The sequence below is a fragment of the Theropithecus gelada genome, chromosome 3 (assembly GCF_003255815.1).
Source record: "Theropithecus gelada isolate Dixy chromosome 3, Tgel_1.0, whole genome shotgun sequence".
Lineage (NCBI taxonomy): Eukaryota > Metazoa > Chordata > Mammalia > Primates > Cercopithecidae > Theropithecus > Theropithecus gelada.
Window position 1 is genome coordinate 95,965,722 of NC_037670.1, and position 15,422 is coordinate 95,981,143.

Below are 15,422 nucleotides of genomic sequence, written 5' to 3' on the forward strand. Positions count from 1 at the left end.
CATTTTTTTTGACAGGAGTGGGGAAGTATTGTAGAAAACAATTTTTATCATAATGGAGTATGGCAGGTTATGTGACTGTGAGGATCAGAATTGTGAATCATCTCTTGTGTGTTTTCAAGTAAATAAAGGCAATCTGCCCACGGGGCAGAACAAAAAAAAATCTACAAACTACAAACCCGTCCAATCACATAAAGACAAATCAGCCTTCAGGCAAATCAAATGTCTTCATTCAAAGTCTACCTGGATTTGGCACTCTGCCCATCGTTTCAAAACCTCTTAACAATACACTTCACAAATAGTTAAAAACATGTATACTGAAAAGCCTACTTTTGCAATGTTATTTTTAAAAACAAGGAACTCTTTAACCCAGGGAAGATAATCCCTTGGGAAAAAGAAGGTTCGTTTCTGAGTTAGCAACAAGTAAATGCAGCACTAGTGGGTGGGATTGAGGTGTGCCCTGGTGCATAAATAGAGACTCAGCTGTGCTGGCACACTCAGAAGCTTGGACCGCATCCTAGCCGCCGGCTCACACAAGGCAGGTGGGTGAGGAAATCCAGGTAAGGCTCCTGACAGCAGCTTTAGATGGGCACTTGCTGGAGTGAATTTTGGCCTCTGATTGCTATATAAAGTTGTAGGCAATCAAGCAACAGAGAACTGCAAGTTTCCAAGGGCAATGAAGTAGAATTTGGAAGGGAAATATGGAATTTCCACCAAAGGCTTACTGGGGCCTTTCTTTGGCTAGAGCTGGCACAGTGTGATGTTCCTGAGTTAGTTCAGAGAAAGGCTTTCTCCTTTGGGAAACAAAATTTCCAAGAGTAGGTGAATCCTAGGATTTTTCAAGCCTGGAACAGGGTCCAGGGATTTTCGTCTGTCACCATCTAAAGCTTTCTTTCCCACAGGCTAAAGCAAAGCCCCGTACGCATCTCCACTATGACACCTCAGCCCGGATTGTCCGCTTGGAATATATTATTGCAAATCAGAAAACAGTTTTCTTTCTCTTTTTGGTGCAAAGACATTCTTGTTGCCTCTGCAATCTTTAAATTCATGGGATAGGCTGTTAAAGGAGAGGGCTGGTTGCTTTCCTGAAGCATTTACAAACACGGACACTAAAATGTCTTGCAAGTTCATTCTTTGCTAAAGATGAGAAGACAGGGATATGGTGACGAGTAAAAAGTGCTGGCTTCACATTGTGTGTGTGTGTGTGTGTCCCTATGTGTGCGTGTCTGTGTGTCTCCAAATTATCAGTATTTTCCATGGTTGGAATTGTGTTTTGAGGTGGTTTATGCAGGAAATTTGCAGAGCAGAATCATTCATATTACAAAAACTCAGTGGAGTGAATCTCAGAAAGTCACCCCGGAGCAGGATGTTTGTACAGCAGGAGTTATATTAGCCTTCCTTGAGTCATCCTGCCGTAAAACACAAGCAATATATCAATAGTTCCAACCTGTAACCTTTGGAGATATTGCAAGGTCCTAATAGCTACTTGTAAAACAAGAACTGTAAATGGGCTAAGTAAATAAAAATGCTTTACCATCAATTTACTATTTTTTAGAATATACATAGATGCCGTTATAAATAAAGGACAAAATCCAATGTTTGTTGATAGATTCAAAGAAGTTATTTGCCATATGTTTCTGAACCAACCAGTATTCTAAAAGTATAATTATTCTCATGTAAAAGTTCTTGATTTTTTTAACATTAAAAAGAAGTCTTTACACAAAGAAGGCTGAGAATTGTTGACTTACAGTGTACACTTAGGTTGTTTTGCAAAACTCTAGAAGACAAAAGTTATTGGCATTTCCACATCTTTATGGGTATAGAAAATGAACAAAGTATATCCCTGATTTTTGCTTACATCTTTTCTGAGTAAGACATTTTGTGCTGATGTACTATGAATTAGTTAATAATTGGTCAGTTAAATACAAAATGTCATTTCGATCTGGTAACTTAGCAACACCTTTAAAAAAAAATCAGCTAATGCTTAGCAAAGGTTTCCACTCAAGATATTAGATTATGAAAAAATTCCCGCTTAACAATAGTCATTCCTTGCAGAGTTTATTTGACTTCATTCAAAACCATTCACCAATACTAGAGTTAGGTGCTGTGGTTTCATATTTCCTTTTTAGCACTTTCAGTGTTTGGTTTTATCAGGATCCCAAATCTCCAGCCTTCCATGTTACAGCTCCGTGGACAACCTTAGTGACTTGCAAGAGTAACTCACTTTGCTCCCTCCCCCCTCCTCACTCACTAAACTTATCTTGTCATTTATTTTCCTGTTCATAGGCTCTAGCTTTTCCTGGGAATCAACTGTGGAATACCAGAAAGAAAAAGTAATTTAACTAAGATATCGGCTAGGTGTGGTGGCTCACTCCTGTAATCCCAGCACTTTGGGAGGCCAAGGCAGGAGGATCACTTGAGGTCAGGAATTTGAGACCAGCCTGGGCAACATGACAAAAGTCCATCTCCACTAAAAAATACAAAAACATAGCCAAGTATGGTGGCACGTGCCTGTAGTCCTAGCTCCTTGGGAGGCTGAGGAGGGAGGATCACTTGAACCCAGAAGGTGGAGGTTGCAGTGAGCCAAGACTGTACCACTGCACTCCAGCCTGGGCAACACAGTGAGACCTTGTCTCCAAAAAATGTAAATGTAAATTTCCTTAGCTACTAAAGTATATACATCTATTTTCTTAAAATATAACTATATTATTTCTATATAGATGTATATCTATATAGATAACTCTATATCTATAGAGATCTTTATATTTTTGTCTCTATCTATGTGGATCGATAGACAGCTATCCATACTATATACAGACAGTCCCAACTTACAGTAGTTTGACTTAATTTTTTGACTTTATGATGGTGCAAAAGCAATACACATTCAGTAGAAACTGTATTTCAAGTATCCATATAACCATTCTGGTTTTTACTTCCAATACAGTATTCATAAAAATTACTTGAGATATTCAACACTTTACTATAAAATGGGCTTTGTGTTGGATGTCTTTTCCCAACCGTAAGCTAATGTGAGTGTTCTGAGCACATTTAAGGTAGGTTCAGCTGTGGTGATCATTAGGTTAGGTGTATTACAGTAGTTGCCCCATTATCTGTGGGGGTTATGATCCATGACCCTCAGTGGATGCCTGAAACCACAGATGAGTACCAAACACTACATATGCTATGTTTTTTCCTATACATATATATCTATGATAAAGTCGAAATTATAAATTAAGCACAATAAGAGATTAACAAGAGCTAATAATAAAACAGAACAATTACAACAATATCTTATAACAAAAGTTAGGTGAATTTGATCTCTCTCTCAAAATATCTTATTGCACTGTGCTCACCTATTTTGGATGCAGTTGACCGTGGATAGCTGAAACCTCAGAAAGTAAAACCCTGGGAAAGGAGAGACTACTCTGAATGCATTTTGATTTACAGTATTTTCAGCTTACAGTGGGTTTACTGGAACATTACTCGATTGTAAGTCAAAGACCACCTGTATTCTTAGGAAAATCCCATGGAACAGAGCTGTTTACTCCAATCTCATATGTCCAGTCTCAGCAGAGCCTCAGTTTCTGATATATTCCACCGTTGTGGGGCAACCTGCAGACCCTGAAGACTGCTAGTTCATTTTTGTTTACTGATTTTGGTTGGTTTTCCATACTAGAGTTGCCATGGAGAAAATTTCAGTGTCAGCATTCTTGCTCCTTGTGGCCCTCTCCTACACTCTGGCCAGAGATACTACAGTCAAACCTGGAGCTAAAAAGGACACAAAGGACTCTCGACCCAAACTGCCCCAGACCCTCTCCAGAGGTAGGAGTCAGCTTCTTGTTGGCTTCCAACTGCTACTTAATTGGAAAAGATTTCCTCTCTCTTGGTGCTTAAACCTGGTGCTAACCTGGTGCCAGGTTATTTTGGGTTGTGTTCCTTCTAGATTTATCATTGTTTATAATTACTTCTACTTTCTCTAGGGGGTTTTCTTCTTCTTTAGTATCAGGTCTATTATCCCAGTCTTTACCATTGCTTTGCAACAGCTTTGGGTGTGAATTTAGAAAAGCTTCAAATATACTGATTCATTTCATTCTAGGTTGGGGTGACCAACTCATCTGGACTCAGACATATGAAGAAGCTTTATACAAATCCAAGACAAGGTAAAGATCAGGGTTACTCAGAGGTCCCTCAAAGCTCTCAAGAGCACCACCTACTGACATCTAGATATATGTGAAATCTTACTCAATAAAATTTGTCTCATCTCTCTTTGTCTTTTAAAGCAACAAACCCTTGATGATTATCCATCACTTGGATGAATGCCCACACAGTCAAGGTAATTTATTCTTCTAAATATGATTTCCTTTATAGGCTTTTAGCCTTAGGGCCAGGGTTCAGATCACTCATGTTTGTATCTTTAGAACTACAGTTGCATTTAGAAAAATGAATATTTCCTATAGTAAAAACATATTTAAAAGTGACTTCAAATATCTCCATGTTTTGTGATAACCGTTGGTACATATTTTGAAAAACTAGCTTTAGGATTCATCTTCAACTTCTTGATTTCTCTTACAGTCCACATTCAATACACCAGCAAATACTGGCTTTATCTTCAAAATATATCCTTAAACCAGCCCCAGATCCACAGGCATGAAGCCTGTGCCATCTCACAGGGCCCCGAGCTTAGAAGGTTCCCACACTTGGTTTAAACTCTGCTGTCATTGTCTTAAAAGTCTTAGTAATTCTTCAATAAGGGGCTCTACACTTTCATTTTGCACTGAGCCCAAATCCAACCACTTCCTATTGCCTCCATGCTACTGCCCTGGTCCAAGCCAAGATCAGATCTTGTCTAGACTACCATAACAGTCACCTAACTGGCCACCCTACAGTGGAGTCCACACAGAAGCCAGAGTGAGGCTGGTAGACGTAAATCAGATCCTATCACTCACGTGCTCAAGTGGCTTCTTATCACAGAATTAAATCCAGATTCCTGACCACAAGCTATGAGGCTGACAGGATCAGGCCACTGGCTATCTCTCCCTTCCTACCACTCTCCTCTTGCTTTCTTCACCCTCTCCAGCCTGGCCTTCATGCTGTTCCTCCCACATCTGAGCTCATTCCCACCTCACAGCTATTGCTTTGCAGTTCCGCTGCCCAGTGGCCTAGCCCAGAATGGATCACTCCCTCACTTCAGTGTTAGCCCCTCAGGAAGATCTGCCTGGACCGCTCACAGTTTTTAAACCCTTTGCTTTAATTTTCTTCAAAGTACGTATCTCTACCTGAAATTACCATCTACTTATTTCTTTGTTTATGGTTTGTCTCCCACACAAGTATTTGAGCTCTATGAAAAACGCACATGCTCTTTTTTTTTTTTTCCACTGTACTATCCCTAGTGTATAACACAGTGCTTAACACATGGCAGCCATTCAATAAATATGAGCTGGCGAAAAAAATAAATGGATGAATGAATGGATGAATGAGTGAATAAAAAGCAGAGGTAGTCAATGCCATAGATATTACTTCACTAATCATTTGCTAAAAGGCCAAAGTAGAATATTGTATTTAAAATGCAATTCAATAAATAAATAAAATGCAATTTAACTTAAAATAGAACAAAGCTTTTAACCAACGCTAAGATGGATGCTTAATGATTTTTCTTTATATTATAGCTTTAAAGAAAGTGTTTGCTGAAAATAAAGAAATCCAGAAATTGGCAGAGCAGTTTGTCCTCCTCAATCTGGTTGTAAGTTTCCTTTTCATCATTACTAACATTTCTCTATGGCTCATTACTTGAAATAGATGATTCATTTTTCCTATACATCTTAGTCATACCGCATTAACTGGGATTGCTTCCAAATATCCCATCTCATAGATTAGAGAGAAAAAAAAGATATTTCATTTTGTTAATAATCCATTTGGCATGTCTGTTTTTATTTAGTAATTAATCATCTCAGTTTGTCTGAAAAATTCTGTCCTGTAGTCAGAATTTTTCTGTTGCTAGAAAGTTTTTGTTACTTGCTGAGCCCATCCCTCTATAGTCCTGGCTTCTCTACACCCATTCTTGATCCTGGTCACCTCTCAGGAAGAGACAGCATTCTGGCTTTCCAACTCTAATCATGCCTCTTGTGCTTTAGCTTTATGCATTCCCACCTTACTTCACCATCACCACCCCTCATGGTGCTCAAGCTTTCTGTCTCGGCAAGTTCTTTTTACTGTATACAAACATTTCATGTTCCCTCTAAAAGAAAGCCAACAAAAAATGACTCTACCTAGTCATATGTCCTTTTGAGCCCCGCTGCCCTTCCTCTTCACAGGTTGGCTTCCTGAAAGAGCACTTCACACCAGTAGCTCTTCCTTGCCTCTCTTCCATGGGTTCCTCTTCCTATTCCTTAATGTGAGTGACATGATGAATCTCCACTTGACCCTTTTCTCTTTCCATATTTTGTATTCAGTGAACAACTTCATCTACAACTGCCTTTAATCAATTCTGACACACTAATAATTCCTACATCTTACCCAAACATGAAACAACTTCCAACTTGTCTATCCAACCATATTCCAGATATCTTATAATCACCTTAAACTCAGAATGTTCCTCACTGTACATTAATCATCTTGGTTTGCGCTTTTCCAATAGCTCTTCTTTCTCTATTCCCTATTTTATTGAAAGTGGTACTGTGCTAGATTGGACTCTCCTACTCACCTACAGCATTCAGTAAGCCCTGAGCTTCTAAATTCCAAGTATTCCTGCTATTAGTCACTTCTCCATAAACTCAGGACCACTATTTTAGTAAGCCTCTTTCACTTTCCCTAGCTTACTGTAATACTGCTAAATGGCTCCCAGTCTACAAGATAAACCCTGTCTAATCCCACATGGCTGTCAGAGTAGTTGCTTTACAGACCAAACTGGGGTCACATTGTCTCTTGTAACATCCCTCCAGTGGTTCTTAACTATTTCTGAACAAAGGAAAACACCATGGCAGGTGTGCAATGTCATTCCTAAGCTGGCCCCTGAAGCAGCTCTAGCACCTTTTCTCGCCACTGCCCTCATGCATTCCCCCAACTCAGTCCTTCCCCAGCACTTCGCCATGGGAGAAAATGCTCCGCCTGTCCTCTCCATACTCTTCCTCCTGCATAGTGTCTTTCTTTTCCACATAACTGACTCCTCTTCATTTTTAAAGATTCCTCCTTATCCACTTCAGAAAGTCCTAGTCGGGGTGGAATCTGCATTCTGGGCTAAATGTCTTCCTCAAGGCAACCAGCAAACCTGCATATCCTACACCATAACATTTCACCCACTGAGTCCTCAATATTCATTTTCCTACCTGTATCTCTCAATAGTGTGCATTCATTAAAGATTAGCACTGTGCCTTGCTAAATACAGTTCTAAATAAAAATTGGTAAATGGATAAATGAATACTCAAGAAAATCCTGTATTTGTCTCTGTAATTTCTCTAGAAATTACATCTGCTTTTTTCCTTAATAGCCTCTTATTTCATCCAAGATGTCTTCCCCAAACACAACTCCTTCCAAATTCTCCCTTAATTTTTTTGCTCTGTATCACATCCATTCAGCACTTTATCTCATGTTCTTCTCTATCTTATTTATTATTTCGTGCTTGCAGCTTGTCTCCTCATCTATACAATAAACTCTTTGTGGAAGAGAGGTGCCTTATGATATCGTAAGATGCCTAGCCAGAAATGGACGGATTCTTGTATTAACAAGTTTGAAAATGACTGAAAAGTAAAAGTAAACTAAAAGACGTTTTTCTTTTTACCTTAGTATGAAACAACTGACAAACACCTTTCTCCTGATGGCCAGTATGTCCCCAGGATTATGTTTGTTGGTAAGTGGAAGTACAATGAGATAACTCAGAAGCTCATACTAGTGCTGACATCTTCTCTCCTCCCCACTGTCCCTTGCCACTTTGCCATGGCCCATGTCATCACTAAGCTCTAGCAAGGAGTATGACATTCCTTTAAGTTCCACAACATATTTTCTTTAGAAAATGTGAGCTTTTACCTATTTCCACACAACACTTTCTTTTCTCACATGCTAATTGTAACTTTTCATCTTCTGCTATAATACATCTGATAACAAAGCACCCTATTCGCTATTTAAACGTACTGATACATTTCCTGAATACAAGAGGACTGCAAATATTTATTTTTTAACCCAGCAAACTTTCACTTTGTGTACTAGATTTTTCTATCTGACATTTTTTATTATTTTTAAGAAAGTTAGGAATAAGGCTGGGTGGCTCACGCCTGTAATCCTAGCACTTTGGGAGGCTGAGGCTGGCACATCACTTGAGGTCAGGAGTTTGAAACCACCTGGCCAACATGGTGAAACCCCATCTCTACTAAAAATATTAAAAAATTAGCCAGGCGTGGTTGCAGGAGCCTGTAATTCCAGCGACCTGGGAGGCTGAGGCACGAGAATTGCTTGAACCCGGGAGGTGGAGGTTGCAATGAGCCGAGACAGGACCACTGCAATCCAGCCTGCGTGACAGAGCGAGACTCCGTCTCAAAAAAAAAAAAAAAAAAAGGAATATGAAGTGGGAAAAAGAAATGAAAGGAGCCACATGCTCCTTCCTGCCACTGGTACTTTTTTCATGTGCTTTTCCCACTTCCTTCTCTGTCCCCCAATTTCACATCATTAACTCCCCAATCATCATCATTCATCGACCCGGTCAAATCCCTACTACATGCTCTTGTGGCACCATGTCTCTCTTTTTAGTCATACTTTCCTCAGGTATAATTTTGCATTTTGGGGGTGGTTATGTAATAAACCCCACCATGGACTATAAGCCCCTATGGCAGGGACTGTACCTATTTCTGCTCACCATGCTATTCCCAACATGACCCTGCAGTAGGCTCTCCATCAATATGTGTTGAATTATTCGATGATTGTACTGAGTTTGGCTTTGTTCAAAGTCATACTGATTTAAGGACAATCCATAATGAAATCTATCACTTACAAGAATTCATGTTAATCATATGATTCACTTGTGTAATTCATTAAAGTTTACACTGAATGTATAAAGCAGGGCAAAGAAAACAACAGGAAAAAGGAAGGCTGAACTAAAGCACTAATTTTATAGGTTTAGTTTTGTTAGAATTTAGAACATTTGGCATCCTAACAGTGAAAGGGAATTTATAGATTGTCCGGTCATACCTTGTACAGGAATTCTTTTTACAGCATCCCTGTGGAAGGGCATTTTAACCCACATTCAATTCCTTCAGTCCTAAGAACCAGCTCCAAAGCAGCTTGCTCTTCTAGCTCCGCAGCAGCCACTCTGACTACATGTTTGAATCACCTGGAGGATTTTAAAGATCAAGTTGACCTGGCCACACCTCAAACCAATTAAGTCAGAATCTCTGGGGGTGGGACGCAGGCATCCGTAGTGTTTACAGTTCTCCAGATGATTCCAATGTGCAGCCAGGGTTGTGAGCTGCTAGTTGGGTATTTAAAAGGCCCTTCTTAGGTTAATTTCTTACAAAGATGAGACCGTGTCTTTGTATCCTCTGCACCAAACAGAAGTATAGTCGGTCTCAAATCTGGTGAATAAATGTACATCTGTTTCTTGTAATTTATGTGTCTGGCCTTAGTCCAACATTCTGAAATGACAGATTGCCCACTCCAGTACCAGCGACAGACTCTGCAAACATGCAGATGGTTCTCACATGTCCTCCTTGTCTCGTTTTCAGGGCACGTGTCCTAGGTTCTTTCGATTACGTCTCTCAAGGCAAGATTTCCAGATCTCTCTGTATCCTCACGCTTCCCTTTCGGATGCACCTTAATTTTAAAATGCCCCTTTTTCTCATTAATTAGATCACTTCAAGTTAAATATAAAACATGGCAAGATGGATTTAAATTTAGAGGGATATATGTACACATAAGAGAAGACCAATCTCTACTTTTAAAAATGCAGTTAATTAACAATAAAGTAAAATATAGTGAAGGTACTATATGTTTATTTGAACTTTGCTGTTAAGGACTTGTATTCCTCTATTAATTAAAAAAAAAAAACTGTTTTAAAAACTAGCATTGGATGTGGGTTTCCAATGATCTAGAAACATGTAAACTACAACATAATCATTTCAAGAATTTAAAATAATTTTGCAGTACAAAATGTTAATGTTTTCACCAAAAAACTAAACACCATGTCACCCCTAAATATGTATTATTCTGTTTTCAGGTTGCCATAGATAGAACAGAAGGGTTCATAACATTTTCCACAAATAGCACTGCACAGCTGTTGATGTTTCCAGCCCTGCATTTGCTACTAACTGCCAGGGGCTGGGTAGTAGAGTGGATGGATCAGAGCTCCTGTGAGTGCAGACGCACTTCATTCCTTCACGGGACATGAATATGTGAACTGCAGCTCCCCATGGCATTAAATAGAGGTTTTTTGAAAATAAACCATTCCATTCCCTTTTGCTTCGTTTATCTTTGCAGACCCATCTCTGACAGTTAGAGCCGATATCACTGGAAGATACTCAAATCGTCTCTATGCTTACGAACCTGCAGATACAGCTCTGTGTAAGTGTTACCTTCAATTTGGATGTTGCCCAAGAGTTGAACACTTCTATTGCTGTAGTGATGGGACTAGAGGCTGCATGGTGAGGTGAGAGAGAGCTAGGCTTAGGGACGCCTCAGACTCAGTTTGACCCTAACTAGCCTTGCATCCTCAGGCAAATCACACTCTCTTTCCATCTCAGGTTTGTTTGTTTTTAATCTCAATTGAAGATGAATTATTTAGATTAGGTATCTTTTTCTCTAGGAGGATTCTATGACCACATTACCTGATTTTCAGGTTTTCTCTTAGGTATACTAGCACACACTCCTTCTATCACAGAACTGTGTGTAATAATTGTAATTATCTGCATGTCTTAATTTTTTAAATAACAAAAGTGAAAGAATGTGCGGTCCAGCTTAAAATTAAATTCAGGTTCAATGTAAAGATCAGTAGGAAAGATGATCCAAATGATTGCCAAGAAAATCACCTTCCCTGTGGTTGCCATGAATGGAAGAGAGAGAGAGAGAGAGACTGACTTAAGGCAGATGAGGTACCTCAATGCAAGGCTGTAGCTAGCTGTGACATCTGATTAGTCCTCTGGGAAGAAAAGTGGGTTTTATCCTAGGAACCAACTCTGATCAATTAGTAGTGGCTGCCTAGAACTGCACTGTCCAATATGTTAACCATTCACCACATGTTGCTGTTTAAGTTAAAGTTAGAAATTCATTTCTCCACACTAGCCACATTCCAAGTGCTCAATGCCCAGACACTGAACATTTCCATCATCACAGAAATTTCTATTAGCCAGTGGTGACTTAGAACGTCATTTTGTGAAGAGAAATGAGGCCATGTCTAGGAAGCAGGAGAGATCATCGTGGTCCATTAGCAACGTTTCCAGTGTGTGCTGGACCAGGGGAAGCACATTCCAAGTAGTGTCAGCCATTCTTGAGATAATACCATACATTTTAATAAGACTAAGCTCTTTAAAGGCAGATGTCCTACACAGGTAATATCACAATGCCTTGTAGAACAGGCACTTAATAAATATTTGTAGGAGGAGTGAATAAGCAGCTGTTCAGTGCCTGTCGCATGGACATCTTATTTTTAGTAGATCACACATCTCATTTTGATGAATTGCTGTTGAAGAAACAGTGACCCAGAGTTTGGGCTCTGGAACAGTAGCTCCATTATTTGTTAGCTGTGTGACCTTGAGCAAGCTACTCAGCCTCTCTCTGCCTGTTTCATTATGTGTACGTAAAGTTCTAATCATGTTTGTATGAGGATTAAATAATTCATGTGCATAAAGCACTTGATTTGCTATTATTTATATTTCCCCTACTTCTAAAACGACTTACAGTAGGTGCACACACCTACCAATAGACATTTCTTTTAAACGTGATTTAAATTTACTTCTAAATGAGCCAAAATTATTTTCTGCTGATAGAGCTTATAAAAGGAATATTTTGGAAGTGAGGATTGGAGATGAAGGATCTGGGAAGGAATGAATACAGTAGAAAACTAGATTGTCACAAAAGCCATTTCATATAATGTTTTTAAATTACAATAAGATTACCAATTATTCACCTCATGATTAAAAAGCATCCTATCAGGCTGGGCACAGTGGCTTACGCCTGTAATCCCAGCACTTTGGGAGGTCAAGGTGTGTGGATCACTTGAGCTCAGGAGTTCGAGACTAGCCTGGCCAACATATCAAAACCCTGTCTCTCCGAAAAATACAAAAATTAGCTGGGCATGGTGGAGCACACCTCTAATCCCAGCTACTCAGGAAGCTAAGGCTAAAGAATCACTTGAACCTAGAAGGCAGAGGTTGCACTGAGCAGAGATTGCGCCACTGCACGCCAGCCTGAGCAGGAGCGAGACCTTGTCTCACGAAAAAAGCACCCCATTAAATAATGAATTAAGCATCCAAGTTTGGGGTTTATTATATCGATATAATGTATGACGGTGTCTTGACTCTCCTGCTTTTATCCCCCATTAGTGCTTGACAACATGAAGAAAGCTCTCAAGTTGCTGAAGACCGAATTGTAAAGAAAAAAATCTGCAAGCCCTTCTGTCTATGTCAGGCCTTGAGACTTGAAACCAGAAGAAGTGTGAGAAGACTGGCAAGTGTGGAAGCATAGTGAGCACACTGATTAGGTTATGGTTTAATGTTACAACAACTGTTTTTTAAGAAAAACAAGTTTTAGAAATCTGGTTTCAAGTGTACATGTGTGAAAACAACATTGTATACTACCATAGTGAGCCATGATTTTCTTAAAAAAATAAATCCTTTTGGGGGTGTTCTGTTTTTTCCAACTTGGTCTTTCACAGTGGTTCGTTTACCAAATAGGATTAAACACACACAAAATGCTCAAGGAAGGGACAAGACAAAACCAAAACTACTTCAAATGATGAAGACCAAAGACCAAGTTATCTCATCACACCACAGGTTCTCAGTAGATGACTATAAGTAGACCTGAGCTTAATCAACAGAAGTATCAAGCCAAGTGCTTTAGCATAAAATAATATTTAGAAAAACATCCCAAGAAAATCATGTCACGACCTAGAGTCAACTCTGGCCAGGAACTCTAATGTACACATTTTCATTTAGTAATTAAATTTCAGTCAGATTTTGCCCCACTTAATGCTCTCAGGGAAAGCCTCTCTCAGGGTAGCTTTCTCCTTCAGAAGTCTAATTTAGTAGAAAGGTCATCCAAAGAACATCTGCACCCCTGAACACACCCTAAAGAAATGCTGGGAATTGGCCTTGTAATCGTTTGTCTGTCAAGGTCCTAAAGTACTGGAGTGAAATAAATTCAGCCAACATGTGACTAACTGGACGAAGAGCAAAGGGTGGTGACGTGTTGATGAGGCAGATGGAGATCAGAGGTCACTAGGGTTTAGGAAACGTGAAAGGCGGTGGCATCGGGGTAGAGGAGCATTCTGCCTAACAGAAATTAGAATTGTGTGTTAATTTCTTCACTATATACTTAATCTCACATTCATTAATATATGGAATTCCTCTACTGCCCAGCCCCTACTGATTTCTTTGGCCCCTGGACTATGGTGCTCTATATAACGCTTTGCAGTATCTGTTGCTTGTCTTTATTAACTTTTTTGGATAGATCCTTTTTTGAACAGATCTTTTGGCATTATTAATTTTTCCAGGGATATATTTTCAATCTTTTCTATCTCTCATAGTGACTACTATGATTAGTAGGTGCTGAGCATATACTGCTGATTTAATGACATACAAATCTTCAGCAAAAATATCACAGGTTAATCAGCTCCCTTCTCACAAGTAGATAACTTACACGTGCTGAAAAAGGTAACACATTCCATTTAAAAAGCTCTCTGAGGGATAACAAGAGGAAAAAGAGGTTTCCCTTCCATAAACAAATATTTTAAATGACAACTTCTAAGTGATTCAAGTTTCTCCTATAGTATAGCAAAATATTTTTTTCATTGGGCTGACGTGAAGTAAGATTAACTTCTTAAAATGTATTGAATGGCAAAACATCTTAACACATACAAATACTTTTTAAATATAAATAAATATTTAGGAAATCAAATGTTGCAGCTATAAGGAAAATAAGTCCCCCTTTTAAAAGCATTGGAGAAACACAAAGCATGAGTCATTAATTGACTTTGTCCCATCAGTCTCCTCTACTACCGAGATTTTATCCTAAGGAAATCATCCAACAGAAACAGTTCTGTCACGAGGCCAATGGTAACATTATTTAAATACACCAAAGAAAAGCAACCTCCGGAAAACATAATGGCTACATGGTATATTAAGACGAAATGTATTATGTTGTCATCTAAAAAAATAATAAACATAACGGTGAAACAGAAAAGGCCTAAGTAAAAAAGAATTTAAGACCTTCTATGCTATAATTGCAACTACAGGAAATGTGTACATACAGAGTTAAAAACAGAATTGAGGTCAGTCGTGGTGGCTCACGCCTGTAATCCCAGCACTTTGGGAGGCTGAGGCAGGCGTATCACTTGAGCCCAGAAATGTGAAACCAGCCTGGCCAACATGGAGAAACCCTGACTCTACTTGAAATACAAAAGAATTAGCCGAGCACAGTGGCCAATGCCTGTAATCCCAGCTACTTGGGAGGCTGAGGCATGAGAAACCAAGAGAAGCGGAAGTTGCAGTGAGCTGAGATTATACCACTGCAGTCCACCCTGGGTGACAAAGAGAGACTCTGTTTCCAAAAAAAAAAAAAAAAAAATGAAAAAAATAGAAGATACGAACATGGAAATGGTTGTTCTAAACTCACTGAAATATTAGCAATGCCTGTTCTACCAAATCCCTCTTCTGTCATCTCACAATCTTTCATTTGCATTTAAATAAATTTCAAGTGAAAGTATATCTTGACTATTTCTCTGACTACAGAGAAGTAGAAGAGTACTAGAAGACTGAAGAGTGCTACTTCAAACAGCCAAATAAAAATGTTAATAACATAGTGGGAATATAAAATGGTGCAGCCATTTTTGCTTTGTGGAAAACAATATGGTGGTCCCTCAAAAAATTAAACATAGAACTACCATCCAACCCAGTAATTCCACTCTTGGGTATATGCTTATGAACTAAAAGCAGGGAACAGATATTTATACACCCACGCTCATAGCATTATTCACAATAGCTAAAAAGTGGAAGCAACTGAAGTGTCCACCAATGGATGGATGGATAAACAAAATGTGACATATACATACAATGAAATATTATCCAATCTTAAAGAAGAAAACTCATGGCTGGGCGCAGTGGTTCATGCCTGTAATCCCAGCATTTTGGGAGGCAGAGGTGGGAGAACTGATTGAGCCTGGGAGTTCAAGACCAGCCTGTAACAACGTGTATGAACCTTGAAGACATTATGCTCAGTAAATAAGCCAGTTA

General features: G+C 39.1%; 1 protein-coding gene across 3 annotated transcripts; it reads left to right on the forward strand.

The window, feature by feature from the left end:
* The first annotated feature begins 377 nt into the window (after positions 1-377).
* AGR2 (anterior gradient 2, protein disulphide isomerase family member) lies at positions 378-13,656 on the forward strand. 3 transcript variants are annotated; one of them, XM_025378691.1, is made up of 8 exons: positions 378-557; positions 3,674-3,819; positions 4,094-4,157; positions 4,278-4,330; positions 5,664-5,737; positions 7,777-7,840; positions 10,456-10,539; positions 12,516-13,656. In XM_025378691.1, the coding sequence occupies exons 2-8, from the start codon at positions 3,681-3,683 to the stop codon at positions 12,563-12,565; spliced, it is 528 nt and encodes a 175-aa protein (XP_025234476.1). In that variant the 5' UTR covers positions 378-557; positions 3,674-3,680; the 3' UTR covers positions 12,566-13,656. The 3 variants fall into 3 exon arrangements, with proteins under 3 accessions (XP_025234476.1, XP_025234477.1, XP_025234475.1); XM_025378692.1 differs by having other exon boundaries at positions 386-539; positions 12,516-12,833; XM_025378690.1 differs by lacking the exon at positions 12,516-13,656 and having other exon boundaries at positions 497-539; positions 10,456-10,803.
* Positions 13,657-15,422: the final 1,766 nt, after the last annotated feature.